This window comes from Rattus norvegicus, chromosome 10 (genome assembly GCF_021556685.1).
Source record: "Rattus norvegicus strain SHRSP/BbbUtx chromosome 10, alternate assembly SHRSP_T2T, whole genome shotgun sequence".
Taxonomy (NCBI): domain Eukaryota; kingdom Metazoa; phylum Chordata; class Mammalia; order Rodentia; family Muridae; genus Rattus; species Rattus norvegicus.
Window position 1 is genome coordinate 109,991,399 of NC_141543.1, and position 14,466 is coordinate 110,005,864.

General features: G+C 55.2%; 1 protein-coding gene across 4 annotated transcripts; it reads right to left on the reverse strand.

Moving 5' to 3' along the window:
• Nucleotides 1-455: 455 nt before the first annotated feature.
• On the reverse strand, nucleotides 456-13,630 carry Cant1 (calcium activated nucleotidase 1). 4 transcript variants are annotated; one of them, XM_087569776.1, is made up of 4 exons: nucleotides 13,600-13,630; nucleotides 4,803-5,461; nucleotides 2,769-2,972; nucleotides 456-2,215 (listed from the first exon to the last, which is right to left on the reverse strand). In XM_087569776.1, exons 2-4 carry the CDS (start codon nucleotides 5,437-5,439, stop codon nucleotides 1,845-1,847), a joined length of 1,212 nt encoding a protein of 403 aa, XP_087425902.1. In that variant the 5' UTR covers nucleotides 5,440-5,461; nucleotides 13,600-13,630; the 3' UTR covers nucleotides 456-1,844.
• Between the last annotated feature and the right edge of the window lie 836 nt (nucleotides 13,631-14,466).

Consider the following 14,466-nt stretch of genomic DNA (forward strand, 5'->3'; position numbering starts at 1 on the left):
GTGACCAGCTTCTGGGTCATCAGTTCCCTCCTCCGCCATGGTTCTACGATCACTCAGTCTGTCAGGCTCGTTAGTGAAGTCTGGGCCTTTTCCATGTCCCACTGCCTGATGTGGCCACAAGCCTTTCTCTGCTTGTCACTATTCCTTGTCTTGGCCTGCGGAGGTTGGGATGCCAAGCCTGGCCTATTGTGACGGCTGTGGTCCATGCTCCAGCACTCCGGGTTCTGTTCTGACTGCAGTAACCAGAGTGGGAAGAGGTGGAGCAGGACAGAGCTTGAGGCTGGGCCAGGCTCTCCACACCACCAGAGCCAAGCCTGGGAAGCCTGGACTGGGCTTCACGTCCCTGCCTCACTTGGAGAGGTGAGGCGTCATTTCATGACCCCAGGGCTTGCATCCCATCTGTTCAGACATCCTGAGGCAGAGCCCTTGGCAACAGCCAACACAGACAAGAAAACCACATTCCCCTGACACTTTATTGTTTACAAAACGGAGAGACACAATCATTCTGCTCACATTAGGGAAAGGAAGGTGTGTGGAAGGCTTCTTAGCAAGGGGGCCCAGGTCTCTCCACCTCTCATCTCTTTCAGTTCAGAATCACACAATCTAACACAGCTGACACACACCAAAGTTTGGCTGAGCTCCCAGCACAAGTACACCAAGACCTCAGCACAAGACAGAAACAGCCTGTCGGACTGAGGGCAGTCAGGCCCCAGTGGCAATGGCTCTCCTAGCTTCCTGTGGAAGGGGTTTGCGATGCTCATCAGGGCCCTGAGCCCACGACAGTACCTGCATCCTGTGTTGCAGACAGCTAAGGTGGCTGTTACCTACAGAACAACCTCTGAGCCCGACTCGGCTGCCTAGGCTCTCTTGAACAGGGACTGAACAGGAAAGCAGAAGACAGTGAGGCTCCCCTGGAGAGAAGGTTACCAAACACTCACCAAGAGCCAGCGAGGGCCGATCTCTAGTCAGACACAGTCCCTCCCTCAGCCACTGCTGAGGGGTGAGAGCATGGCAACTTTTGGAAGTTGCTAGAAGACAGGGGCCCAGGATCCTGAAGCCCGTTCTGTAAAAGCTGGGGCTGCCATCGTGGCTGTAGGGACAAGCCCCTTGCTCCTGCAAGTAGGTATGGGGACTCCTTCACCGTGTGGTGAAGTTTAGTGACTCTGTACTTCAGGAAGAGAAATTGCTTTAATAAAAATAAGTTGGTAATCAGACTTTAAAAGGCTGTACAGCACAAAATCCTCCTGAGGGGAGAAATGAAGTTATGACCAGCTCGTAAGGAATCCTGTGCTAGAGTGGCTTCAGAGTGTGGGCAGGCGTCTCCCAAGGGGTGGGTCCTCACCCTGTCATGTAAACATTCACTTTCCAGAGTACGGAATGCCAGGGTCTCGTGGAGGAGGAGGGGGCCTCCGAGTGCCTGTCTGGCAGGCCCACCTCACACTGTCTCATACTCCCATGGTTAGGCTAGGGTTTAACACCTGGCTGCTTCAAAAACACTGGACAGAGAACTCATAGAAAGGTCAGAGACCAGGGAAGGAAAGGCATGGCTGGATTCGAAGGCCAGAGGCTCGGAAGGTGCCTGCAGCAGTGACCAGTCCCTACCACCAGGTGGCAGTGCAAGTGAGCACCTGGGGTCCAGTGTGGTCCCTGCTCCCAGTCTCCAAGCAGCACGCACACCCGTAAGGGCCAGGCGCAGCTCCCTATTCTGGAACTCTAGCCAGGCACACAGCTCTTAGTTCAAAAAAGGAAAAAGCAAACGAGTGGAAGAGCTCCCGGTTTTTATGAAACTGAGTCCTGGTGTATTGCGGTCACCGGCCCCAGCCCTGCTGGGGTGCAAGCTTACTCTAGATGAATTCTATTCCTTCATACTTCACACTGCCGATCTTGGTCTCTGGAAGCAGGAAGCGGCCGTCCAGCGTAAAGGCCATGACATAGGTGGCAATCCTGCCATTGTCCTCTTCTGACTTGAGAGCCACGATGATCTGGTCATCCGTGTTGGGGATGAACTTGAAGGATGAGAAGCCATGGGTGGGGACCAGCGCCCCCACTTGCCTCACAGAGATGTCCCTGAAGTCCTGGGCTGCGCTCAGCAGCAGGTTGCTGCCCTTTCGCTCGTCCTCCTTTTCGCTGTAGCGCTCGTGGCTCGCCCGTCGTGGCAGGAAGAACCAGCGCTGCAGTGTGTCGCTCCAGCAGGCGGACTCATGAATGAGGTAGCCTGAGGTGGCAGTGCAGACCCACAGTCACCACCCACTCTGCTGGCTGCCACCTGAGGCTGCACTTTGGGGGCTCCACTCCATCTCCCCTCTAACTCTAACTTTGGGAGAGCATTCACACCTGCTATGGATGACCTGGGACAACCGTGGAGCCACCACAGCCCAGTCAGAGAGCTACCCTGAGTCTGCAGTGCACCCCTCACTGGCTGTCCTGGGCTCCTGCAGGGCCTGCAGCCTTCACCAGCCGGGTTTGCTCTTGCTCCCTGTGTGTACATCACAGGACACACAGAAGGTCGACTAGTCAAAATAGGAGCCTTCCCTCAGACTGAAGGACGCACAACTTCAGCATGGGAGAGCTCTCTGGGACTCGGATACCTGCTGCCCTCTGCCCCACAGCTGACTCAGCTTCCTCCAGACAAAAGTCATACTCCTCAGAGCCCAAGGGGCGGCGGCTCAGGGCTGCTTATGACTCACTGGATATGGCGAATGAATGTCATCCGCAAACCCGAGCCAGCTGTGAAAGCTGTACTTGGGGGCTTGAGAGAGACCACTTACCTGGCGGTTGGATCCCTGCGGCAGCTCTCAGGGCATTGTAGCTGGACACCCAGTTCTCGTGTTCCACACTGCCCCTGTGGCCCACCACCTTCACCCACTCAGGGTTCTCGTTCACCACCTCCCCCGTTGTGGTCGTCCACTCCTTGCCCAGGCCACCCACGTACAGATGCTCGTCCTTCACAGCCAGCCATTCCGCTTTGAAGCCTGGGGCAAGAAGAAGGTGAGCTGAGACCCTGGGCCCACCCCCTACACCCGGCCTGTCTCCACACCCTCGTCTTCCTTACCCCTCTCTCCTCCAGGAGATCCATCACTCGTGTAACAACTCTTGAACCACACAGACCATTCCTGTGCTACTTCTCCACACCCACTTCAGCTTCCGAGGGCTAGGAGCCCCATCCCACTTCTCATGTGACGCCGGCAGCCTCAGGAGCTGCAGCAGCAGTTCAAGCAAGCAGGCCTTGCAGCAGACCACTGAGGGCCACAGCTGACAGCCAACACGGGGCTACCCAATCCTGCCTCTCACTAGCCAGGGTTTTAGACCATTATCATGCGGGAAAACAGCAGAATGACTGGGCCTTCGGGACGAGGCAATGATCGTTTCTACCTTGTCTTTATTTCAGCGCAGTTACTCCAAAGCTGCCTTCAACTAACCGACTTTACAGCCTCCTGCTGTGGCTGGCGATGGAGCCTGCACTGTCTCAGCACGTTCTCCTTCCTCACATCCCCAAGCATGCTCTCCAGCACTCCTGCGAGCAAGCTCCTTAGCCCCTGGGACCTAGGGCTGCAGGAGGATGGCAGCTTCTGACATGCCCTAGAGTGGCTCTGGAGGGACTGGTTCGGCTCCAGGTAGCCCCAGTGACCTCGAGTCAGAGCTGTCCCATCTGCTTGGGTGAACGATCACAGCTCAGCCACAGCATCCCATTACTTGTGTTCTTTCTGTTCAAGAGGGAGAACTACCCCACAGAACAGAAGTTTACAAGGCTGACGGTTATGGTTATGGGCAGGAAATGGGCCAGCAACAGAGCCACGGTATCTAGGTGGAGACGGCCACTCCTAAGAGTCCCAACCTTGGTCAAATAGAGAGACTTTTACCGCCCAGGCAGGGCGGGGCAGACAGCAGCAGCTTTCAGCTGGCTGTGAGGCACAGAACAGATCTGCCAGAGCACAGATGGCTCTGCCCCTACCGTGCTGGAGCCCTGAGTCCTACCTGCTACAAAAGACGCTAATATCAGATTGTGTTCCCAAGAGTCACTGCTGCTCTGCACAGACCCTTGAACTGGGTGGGCTCGGGGCAAGGCTGAGCAGCAGCAATTGACCTGTGCTCCCAGTAAAGTGAGACCAGAGCTTGGGATGGCAGTGAGCCACTGGGTTCCGAGCCCTGAAGGTGGGTCACCTGATGGGAATCATACTATATGACCTAAGACAGCTCTGAAGGCATGACACGGACCAGGGTCCAGAGGGGGAAGGATAGCAATGGACATAGCCTGGGCTCATCTGGAAAGCTCTTCCCACTAAGCAGCAGTGATCAGCTCAGAGGTCTAGACACAGCTTCTTGTAAGCCCGGTGAAGGCTGTGCTGTGGGCCAGGCTGGGTCAAGGGTCACTTGGCTGTGCAGGGTCTTTGACAGGCACTTGGATCTGTCTGTGCTTCATCTTGAGTGTCACTTTCACCTTGATGGGATTCATTATCACCATGGAAACACACTTCTGGCCACGCAGGTGAGGGAGTTTCTAGATTGTGTCAACTAACTAGGGAAGGAAGACCCGCCCCACACAGGTGGCCCCATGGCCTGGGCCATGGCCTGGGTTGGGGTCCTGGGGAGAACAAGAAGACAGCAATCTGAGCAGCAGCACTCAACTGTGCTTCCTGGGGATGCCTCACACCGGCCACCGTGACTCCCCACCGACTGTGACCGGTCACACCCTCACACTGAGCCAAAGTAAACCCTTCTTCCCTTGAGCTACTTGTTCAGAGCAGGAAGGCACCCGTGCGGCAGCTGACCAGAGCTCAGTCCACAGCAAAGGGCTCACTTACCCTTCTCCACAGCTCCATCGCCATCAGAAAGGATCACCCAGGGCACTGCTTTGGTACCTTCGATCTGGTAGATGACCCCCGTGCGGTCATCCACAGAGTAGAGTTTCCCGTTGAAGACGATCAGGTCCGAGAGCTCCATGCCCCGCCCCTTTTCTGCCAGGTGGGACTCCAGGACTCCACGGTCTTTATCCCACTCCACACTGACCCTGTCCCCACTGCCCGACAGGGTCAGGTAGCCTTTCTTAAGGTAACTAAACCAAGTGTTCTCCTCCTGGGCCTTGGACCCCGTGTCCAAGTCAGCAATGACTGCAATTCGGTACCGAATCCCACCTGGAGTCCTCTGTGGGGGTGATAGGGGGTAGGTGTCATTGTATTGAGAGATGCGCTCCTGCCTGAGCCTCCAGTTGTGTGCGTTGTGGATGGGGGGCCTGCCCGGTACTGGGGTCTGATGGTGGGAATACAGCAGCCAGAGGAGGGCAGCACCCACAAAGGACGTCAGAATCACCCTCCAGCGGGGACGGAAGCGAGGGTCCGTGGCCTTGGTCATGGATGCCAGCACTGGAAGGCCCCCTACACTGATCCGGAGGGAGTGCATAGGCTCATTCCATTCCCGCTGGTCAAAGGGCTGGATGGGCATCAGACTGCACACTGGACAGGACCTAGATCAGGGAGGAAAGAGCAGTGAGTGAGCTGTGGAAGACATTACCTCTCCAGTCCTGAGTCACACAGGCTCAAGTCAGCCTCATCCAGGACAGACAGCTCTTCCAGGCAGTGCTGTCCTGGCTGAACCCTGACCCCAGCAGGTAGTCAGAGTGGAAGCCTTAGTGAGGGCTGCTGCCTGCTGGGAGACACTGGTGCAGATCTGACTCCCTCACTCCCCAGCTCCCAGCTCCCACCCCGCTCGCAGGGACAGCAGCAGTCACTGCTGCCCAGCCCCAGCCTCAGCACCTCCACAGCCTCTCGCCTAGCAGCCTGGAGCCATGGAGTCTTTATTCTGGCAGGTTCTACAATGTTTCAATACAAAGAAGACATGAGGCAGTGCTCGCTCTGCTGCTGGTTTTGGTTCAGTTGTTTCTATCAGCACAAGCAGGTACAGGGACTGAGTCTTGCATGTTGCTCACCTTATGAACTTGGGCTATGTTGGCTCCAGGCCCAAGCTGGGCTCTACACTATGGCACAGCTGTAGGTCCAGAGCACTGGAGGAAACTGGGAATTTCACCTCCACACCACTCACTGCCTGCCCTGCCTGCTCCTAGTGTAGCTCAAAAGCTCAGTACCACACAGCCTGCAAGGCCGTGCTGGCTGTGGTGAAGGTGTATGTAGCTCCAGGGTGGCTGCTCACCCATAAGGTACAGCCACTGCTGCTCTCGGCCCCTCCACCCTTTATCTGGATGTAGCATGGCATTTCCCTTGTGGTTGCAAGCACACCAGCCATGGCCACTGCCACAATCTGAGGCAGCACATCAGGGGACTTGATGGGCACACACTGCCAGGCGGCACCTGGGAAGGGCTTGGGGTTCCAGCAGCTTTGGTTTGTGGGGTACCCATGTACTCCCACTACAAGGCTCTGGTGTCTGGTGGCTTCAGGGTGCTCTGTGCTGTAGGTCACCAGTCCTGGATGTGCTCAGGCTTTAGTGCCGAGGGTCAGGTCCAAGGAGAACAGTGATGCAGGGCCTGCTGCTCAGCAAAGGCAGAAGGCTCTGTGCACTTTGAGGTGCTGTGCTATGACCACTTGGCAAGGTAGCCATCTTTTAGCAATGGCTGCAGAACTGGCCACCCCATAGTGTCCCCCACCCAGGCTCTGCTTCACACACTCTTCCCTATCACCGTGGCTTCAGAGGCTGGACCCAGGATATCAGTGCTGTAGCCTCACACTGGACATGGTGCCGGGCCCTGACAAGAGTCAGATACTGCCACGCTCCAATTCCAACCTGCACCTTAGACACTATTTCAAAATATAAGTCCGAGTTCTCCAATTACAAGGTGACTAACCCTCAGGAATAGCCGAGGCTACCACAAACACTACTAGCAAGTTAAAATTCCCATGGAAGCCGGTATAAATGACACACTTCAAACGGTCACACGTGCCAAGAAGTGCCCTCAATCCTTCCCTTCCCTAATGGCTCCTCACTGGCAGGTCTGTCCCATCTGCAGGACCACAGCTCACACAAACATGCCGGTCCCCCAGCCCCTCTACAGCGACTCCTGAGAGCCCTCTGCCACCTCCCCAGCCAGCACCACTTGCTGTGTAACCGCCCATGGCTCCATGGCCCTCCCTCTTGGTCCTAACCACAAGGTCCACTTCCAGAGCAAGCCTCACACGCTCCATGGGCACGGAACACTGGGAGCCATGCTGTTCTGCGTGGCGGCTTCGCTCTCGCCCAAGGAGTCCCAGGAGACTCCCCATCTGCTCTCCTTCAGCTAGGAGCTTCACCCAGTCAGGGCTTCAGGCTCTGGCTCTGCCACCCAGCTCTGAGCTGGGAGACAATCAGCGTGCACCTACTGAAGGGCTGACAGATCAATAGCACCATGGGGTGCCTTCTCTCTTCTGAAAGTGCGTAGCTCTAGATCAAGGCCCTGATGAACAAGCTACTTAAGGGCCCAACATGAGCCACAGGCCCAAAACACATGGCTGCTGTGCAGTGGTAAACACTATGACACGTCATTGTCCTTAGTCTCTGGAACCCACAAACTTGTCCCTGTTCAAAACTCTGCATTCCTGTGAGCCACCACACACCTTCACTGTTGGGCTCCAGTCAGCAGCCCACCTGCTCCAAGAAGCTTCTGTAGCGGCTGAGGTGGGGTACAGCCCAGATCCCCACAACTCTGTTCAAGAAGAGCTCTGTGGGCTGCCCCAATGGGCTGACACTGGTTCCTTGGTCCCTCCCTTGGTTTGCAGGCATCCTGTTTACCTGGCAGGCTCATGTGTGCTCCTGGACTGCCCTCTCAGGGACACTGGGCACTCAACTTGTTTTGTGAACAGAGGATTTGGGAGTACGTGCAGGAGCAGTCTCCCCAGCCCTGCTCCAGAGCCCTGGCCACCACCTCAGGAACATCTCACTCTGGCCCTTTCCTCCCTCCTCTTGCTGCCCTAGGCACAGGTCTGCATGCCTGGGCTATCTGTGCCTCTGCAGATGCTGTCCTAGAGTCAGGGAGACTTCTCTGCTGGCCTAGGGGCTAGCAGATCCCACGTTCTTTATTCTAGGTATCCCCTGGCTGCAGGCCAATTGGTATCAAATAGGCTTCTTAGCAGAGCCCCCAGGACCATTTCAAGAGCATCTGCACTCCTGTCCCCACACCTAGGCACTAGCTCAGCTTGTTCCTGTCCCCTGCCATGCGCCTCTCTCACCTGGACTTCAGACCTGATGCTCCAGACCTTCAGAGTCCAAACTGTTGCTCTGCCACTTAGCAGTGAGAGCTGACTGTCACACAATGAACCCCCTTATGTGGGTCCCAGCATTCTCCCCAGACCTGCTGACAATTAAGCCAGATGCAGAGGAGGGGCCTGCCTGTCCTTCCTTCTTACCCACAAGCTCTCCTTAGCAGTCACAGCCTGCAGAGCACCTCGCTTCGTTCTTCAGCTTCCCACAAACTCTAACTTCAGACAAGAGCAGCTCTGGCAATCCAGAGTCCATGTACTCAGACCATGGTGCGTGTGCTCCCTCCTCCTGCACACACATGTCCTCTGACCACACAGGGCCGTGTGGAACCTCCTGAAAGTGCCATGACAGTCATCGTGCACTGTGCAGCCCCCTCCCAGCGAGGTCCCCTCCTGTGGGAGACTACTGCTGTCCCCTGTGGGGACCCGAGTGCAATGGGAGGTGGTTTGCTTTCTCAGGACACAGCCTGCCCTGAACTCAAGACAACCCTCCTCCAGCCTCCTGAGTGCTGAGCCATCACGTGTGTTTTCCTACAAAAGGCGGAGGAACCGTAAAGGAGGCAGCAACATGACCACATAAGCAGAGGCTGGAGTCCTGATGTGGACCCAAGCTACAGAAACCCTGCGAAGCCATGAGGACAAAGTAACTGAGTTTCCCAGAGCCTCCTGTGGCGAGACAACGGGACCAAGACCTCTGAGCCGTGACTCTCTAGAGCCCAGGTCACAGTATATGCCATTCTTTATAGTGCCCTAGGAACAACTCCACCCCACCCCATGGTGGCCCAAGGACCACCTGCACCTAGGCCAGCCCACGCATCAAGGGAAGGGATTGACCGAGAGGACTCTCCAAGAGCAAAGGAAGCACAGGGATCGCTGGGGCTCACGCAGCTTTGGTTCAAGAAAGGAAGGTACGATTTCCACAACAGCAGTTTCTAGAAACTTCTGCCTGCCTTCCAGAAGCCTCAGTGAACATCCCTGCCAGATATCCCTCCCCTGGTCTTCCTCTTTTCTATGCTAGGAAAAGAGCACCAAGTCAGCTAGTTGCCTTTTCACTGATGCCCTCAAAATCCTGGCTGCTTTGTCCCTAAGACTGACTGCAAGGGAGAAGATGGACAACAGTCCCATAGAAGGACAGGGTTGGGCTTGCCTCCTCCTAGGCCCCACAGGAACCCCGAGGTCATTTTGGGGTCTGCATGGTTGTGACAGAAGTAGGTCCACCTGGCCTGAGGCATGACATGTTCTGACACGAGCTGTAAAGTCAGGGTCCCTTCAGGCGGGTGCTGGCCCTGAACCTGCAGACAGGCTCTCCCCCAAGCTCAGAGGCATCCTGCAGCTGCTCTTGTTCCTGAGCCAACCGTGCTCCTATGTTACACGGCACCAGGTCCCTTTCCTCCCCACCCCTCTTACACAGTAGGCGTTGAAGAGCTAACTACCCCCAGGCATAAGACAGTAAGGCCATACCTCACGTCCTCATGAGACACACAAATCCATCTGTCAACTCCAAAGGACACTTCTAGATGACCAGAGGGATAAGCAACACGGAGGAAGTGTTTTACTTTGTGCACCCAGGAGCTGCCAGAGCTTCTGCCTAACGGTGAGGAAGAGCATGGGTGGAGGGCACTTACCTCCATGGGCACCCTCGGGTCTGTACACACCCTGTAGAGCTACAGCCAAGGTGGCCTGTCTCCTTGCTTCCTTCACAAGTGGCCTGTGTGACAGGTGGAGGCTCAAACAGGTTCAAGGCAGTTGACTCCTCCCCTCCAGGATCAAGGAAGGGCAGTTCTCGGTGCTACTCTCTTGCCACACCTCATTCCTGCAGAAAGGGCTTCCCCACTCCTTCCACACCAGGGTGGACAGGCCTCACGTTTACTCTGTTCACTTTGGAGCTTGTTTCCTTACCACACGGTACAGCCCAAAGCCCATGGCCGGCACTGACTGCTGGGAAAAAGTAGGCAGATACCTTGGCTTCCCAGCAGCCTCAGATGGCAGGTCCTTATGAAGCACAGACCTGTGTACAGCCACAGCTAGGCACTATGACATGGGATCTGGCTCCTGGTTTTGTGCTTTGCCGAGCTCAGCACTGTACCTTCCCCACTTAGACCAGGTGGATAGCCCAGGGAAAAGAGAAGAACACCAATGTGTGCTCTAAGGACTTCAGAGACCACTCCTCCTCACACTCAGATCCTTCTATTTTTTTTTTAAGGTTGATTTGTTTACTATATATAAGTACACTGTCGCTGTCTTCAGACACACCAGAAGAGGGCATCAGATCCCATTACAGAGGGTTGTGAGCCACCATGTGGTTGCTGGGATTTGAACTCAGGATCTCTCGAAGAATAGTCAGTGCTCTTAACCACTGAGCCATCTCTCCCGCCCTCAGATCCTTCTCAAAGCCAAGTGTGGCTCCGGGATCGCTGACATCTGCACCACACCCCAGGATGCACACACACACACACTGAGTCAACTTCTGTACTACTGGGACAGCTGAATTTTTCAGCCTGTTTTTTAAGTCAATTACTCAGGAGGAGTGTAAGTGTCACTGCGGCTGTAACTAATTACTGCAGACCCGGCAGCTGAAACATCACACACTATTATTTCCAGCCCTGCAGAAAGAAGTTTGGCTTGGCCTCACTGGGCTATACCCCAAGACTGGTTCCTTTCTCAGGCTCTTGGGGGAAGACCCACTCCCAGGCCTTTGCCTCACTCCCCGCCTATGGCCCCTTCCTCCTTGTTTAGAGCCAACGATACTGACAACACCAAGGGTTCTTCCCAGTTGTCCCCTCTTGGTCTTCTGCCTCCCTCTTATGGCTTTAAGGGTCCTGAGATCCCATTTCCCCTTGGGAAAACCTCCCTGTTTCCCGGTGAGTTATCTCCAGCCTCAACTCCCTTTCCTATGCAATGTAGCAGGCTACAGCATGCTCACAGGCTGGGGGTGAGGTAGACACAAGCATCTTAAGGCTTGTCACAGTTCACACCAGGCCTTTCTCAGAGTGGGCAGAGAGGCTTCAGACCCATTGCTGCTCCCTAGCGCCCTGGGAGGAACATAGCAAAGGAGCTGCTCTCCAAGTCAAAGTGGCACCTTAAACACTGGACGCCAGCGTGCCTGAAAACACAGGGCTTTGATGATCCCAGGCCAACCCAGACCAGAACTCAATTCCAGAATGCACGGTTACATCCTGAGGTACAGCTACACTGTCCTGGAGCTTCCCCAAGCTCTGGCTCCCGGGACAAGGCAAGACCCTCAGAACCATTCTGATGGTTCTCAGCTCACACTCACCTGCACTTCACTGCTCACAATTGCTCACTCTCAATGCACAGGAGCTGGCTTAAGCTCATTTCCTGTGACCCTGTCCACACCAGACACAGGTGAAGCACTTAACGGCTACAGTCACTGAAGAGGAACAGGGGGAGGGGGGGACTCAAGAGAAATGCCCGCCAACAGGAACCCTAACACCTCTCCATGCGGACTTCTCCAGGATCAGGGTTATTATTTTTCCTATCTTGTGTCGATGAAAAGAAAGGTCAATACGAAATGTCTTTAAAGTCAGTATACAGGGTTTTAACTCCTCCAGTGTTGGCATTTAAGACAAGCTTTCCGGGACATCTCAAATGGACTCACTGGCTTCCAATGAGTATCTCCATGCCTCTTTGGATAGAGAGGAGTGTGATGACCACCCATGGTCCTCAAAGAGCAGACACTAACACACTGGGACACCTACCGGCAGCCACACCGCAAAGGATGCTCTGAGACATCAGTCACATGCATATGTGGGAGCTTCACGGGCACATATGCCACAGTCGGGGGGGGGGGGGTGACAACAGGACACCTGCCTCTACCACTCTCTAGACCTTTCCTCCTGTACCCACTGCTCAGCAGGCAAAGAATGTTGTGCGCTCCTGGCCACGCTGGTGTAAAATGGCCTGAGGTACCAACAGATTAAACCAATGCGTTCACAGTGCTGTAGGCTGTGCAAGTAAGACTGCAACTGTAAAGGGCTTAGCTACGTACGGTATCACGTGGGAAAAGGGACTGAGGGACAATATGGTCACACTACATGGTTCAGTTGCAAGAAGCATTTACCTTTTGAGAACAGGTGAAATGGAACTAAGAGAGCAAGGAGGGGCTGGGGATTTAGCTCAGTGGTAGAGCGCTTACCTAGGAAGCGCAAGGCCCTGGGTTCGGTCCCCAGCTCCGAAAAAGAGAACCAAAAAAAAAAAAAAAAAAAAAAAGAGAGAGCAAGGAAACACCCAGAATTACGTCTCTAGCCAAACGAAGATGTCCGGGCTCTATGTGACAGAGATCCCTTGTCTTTTTTTTTTTTTTTTTTTTTTTTTTTTTTTTTTTTTTTGGTTCTTTTTTTTCGGAGCTGGGGACCGAACCCAGGTCCTTGCGCTTCCTAGGCAAGCGCTCTACCACTGAGCTAAATCCCCAACCCCAGAGATCCCTTGTCTTATCCAGAAGGAACTAGGCTGTGCTCCCAGGTACCAGCAAGACTGCTAGGCTGTGGTCTGGGGAGCAGCTCAAAGGAGGGTGCATGGCTCAGTCCAGAAGGATGGTCCTCGGTTAAGCTCCATAGAGGGGCAAGGAGAAGGAGCTCCTAAAGTAGTAACGGCAGTACATCTGCTCCCGTCAGTCTTGTGAGTTTTTAAGTTCTGGTCAGCCAGGTCCCACTGACACTATGAGACCAGGTTCCAGGTTTAAGCTTCATCAAATATATAATCCTGAGATGGAACTGGGAAATGGTGCTCCTGAGTGACTGCAGGGAAGGTGCTTGGGTTTACTGGAGGCGGATGAATGTCATGGGTGCTAGGAGCAGGAAGCACTGTTAGGATGGACCAGAATCTAGCCGAGATTGGGGTTGTATGTGCAGAAAGGGATTAGGGGGTGTGCAGAAGGGGCAGGGAATGTGTACAGTTGGGAAGTAAAAAATGATGGTGCACTATGCTGCCTCCGGGAAGGTCCATCTTGGAGGACGGCAAGAAGAGCCAGGACAGGTGCGAGGAGATGGGCGGTTACAGGTGAGGACGGGCTGGGTAGGTGGGTCTACTGGAGGTGATCAAGTGCCTGACTGGAGAGGCCTTGCCCAGGCCAGGGAGAGAGAGAAGGGACTCGCTGGCGGCATTTGAAGCATGCTATTAAGAACAGGAAGAAGTTTCACACTACTTCTCAGGGGTACAGTACTGTACACTCATCAGAGAGGGGAAGTCTCCCACACTGGCCAGAGAGGGAAGATGTCTGTCTGACCGGCACCAGTCACAGCCTAGCTGCGAGGGGGATTTTGAGGTGCCTGGGGCCAGGCCGAACGGATGCAAATGGAGACAGGCCCCAGAACACAGCGAGGGAGGGCACTCGGCCGCGGGCGCGCCGTCACTCACCCACTGAGAGCCTGGCTCCGGAGCCCGCGGGCTGCCGCCTACCTGCGTAGGGCCGGACAGGGCGGGCGGCCACTTCCGCCCGGCCGCGCGCTCCCGGCAGCCTCTGCTCTGCGCCTGCGCCCCACTCTAGCGGCGCGCTCCCGGCAGCCTCTGCTCTGCACCCGCGTCTCTGTTCGGCGCAGCGGCCACGTCTTCCCGGCAGCCTTTGCTCTGTGTCTTCCTTCTTACCCTTACCTGCCCCCCCCGTCTTTGCTCTGCGCCTGCGCGCTGCGCGCGGGGCGGATGGGAATCGTAGTTTTACGCCTGGGCTTGGGCTTGGGCTTGGGCTTGTTCTTGAGACGTTGAAATTCACTGCTGGAGTGTCTGTTGTTCCCCAGTTCCAGCTGCAGGGTTCTTTGCCTGGTCCCTCCAACCTTCGTTTTAGGAAGTTTACATGTTAGAACTCCTCTCTGCAGTCCTAGTTCTCAGACCCTCTTCTGAGCTCTTGCAGCTGGTCATAGCCAGTGCTGACCAGTTTCCATAGCCAGGACCAGAGGATGGTAGTATGTTCCTGTCGCCGACTGCAATCTGCAACCTTTACCAACGGAGGACCCCTATTCCTCTTTTCCCAGCCTGCTTAGCCCTGAGCTCTGTGCTGTGTGAACAGGCATCCTGGTACGGACCGGTTCAGTCCTAGACAGCGGTGGCATAACAGAACTCATTTAAAAGCCCTCATCAGCCATGCAGGGTCAGCCCTGCCTCCTGACTTCAGCCTCATCTCCTGGTCTCCCAAAAGCCTTCTGGAAAGATGCACAGTGGGGGGCAAATTCAAAATATGTAAACCCCACATGGTGAAAAACAGCCCTTTCTTCCACCCCTCCCTGTCCAAAAGCCAAGGTTGTTGCTAGATTCTGGTGATTCCTCTGAGAC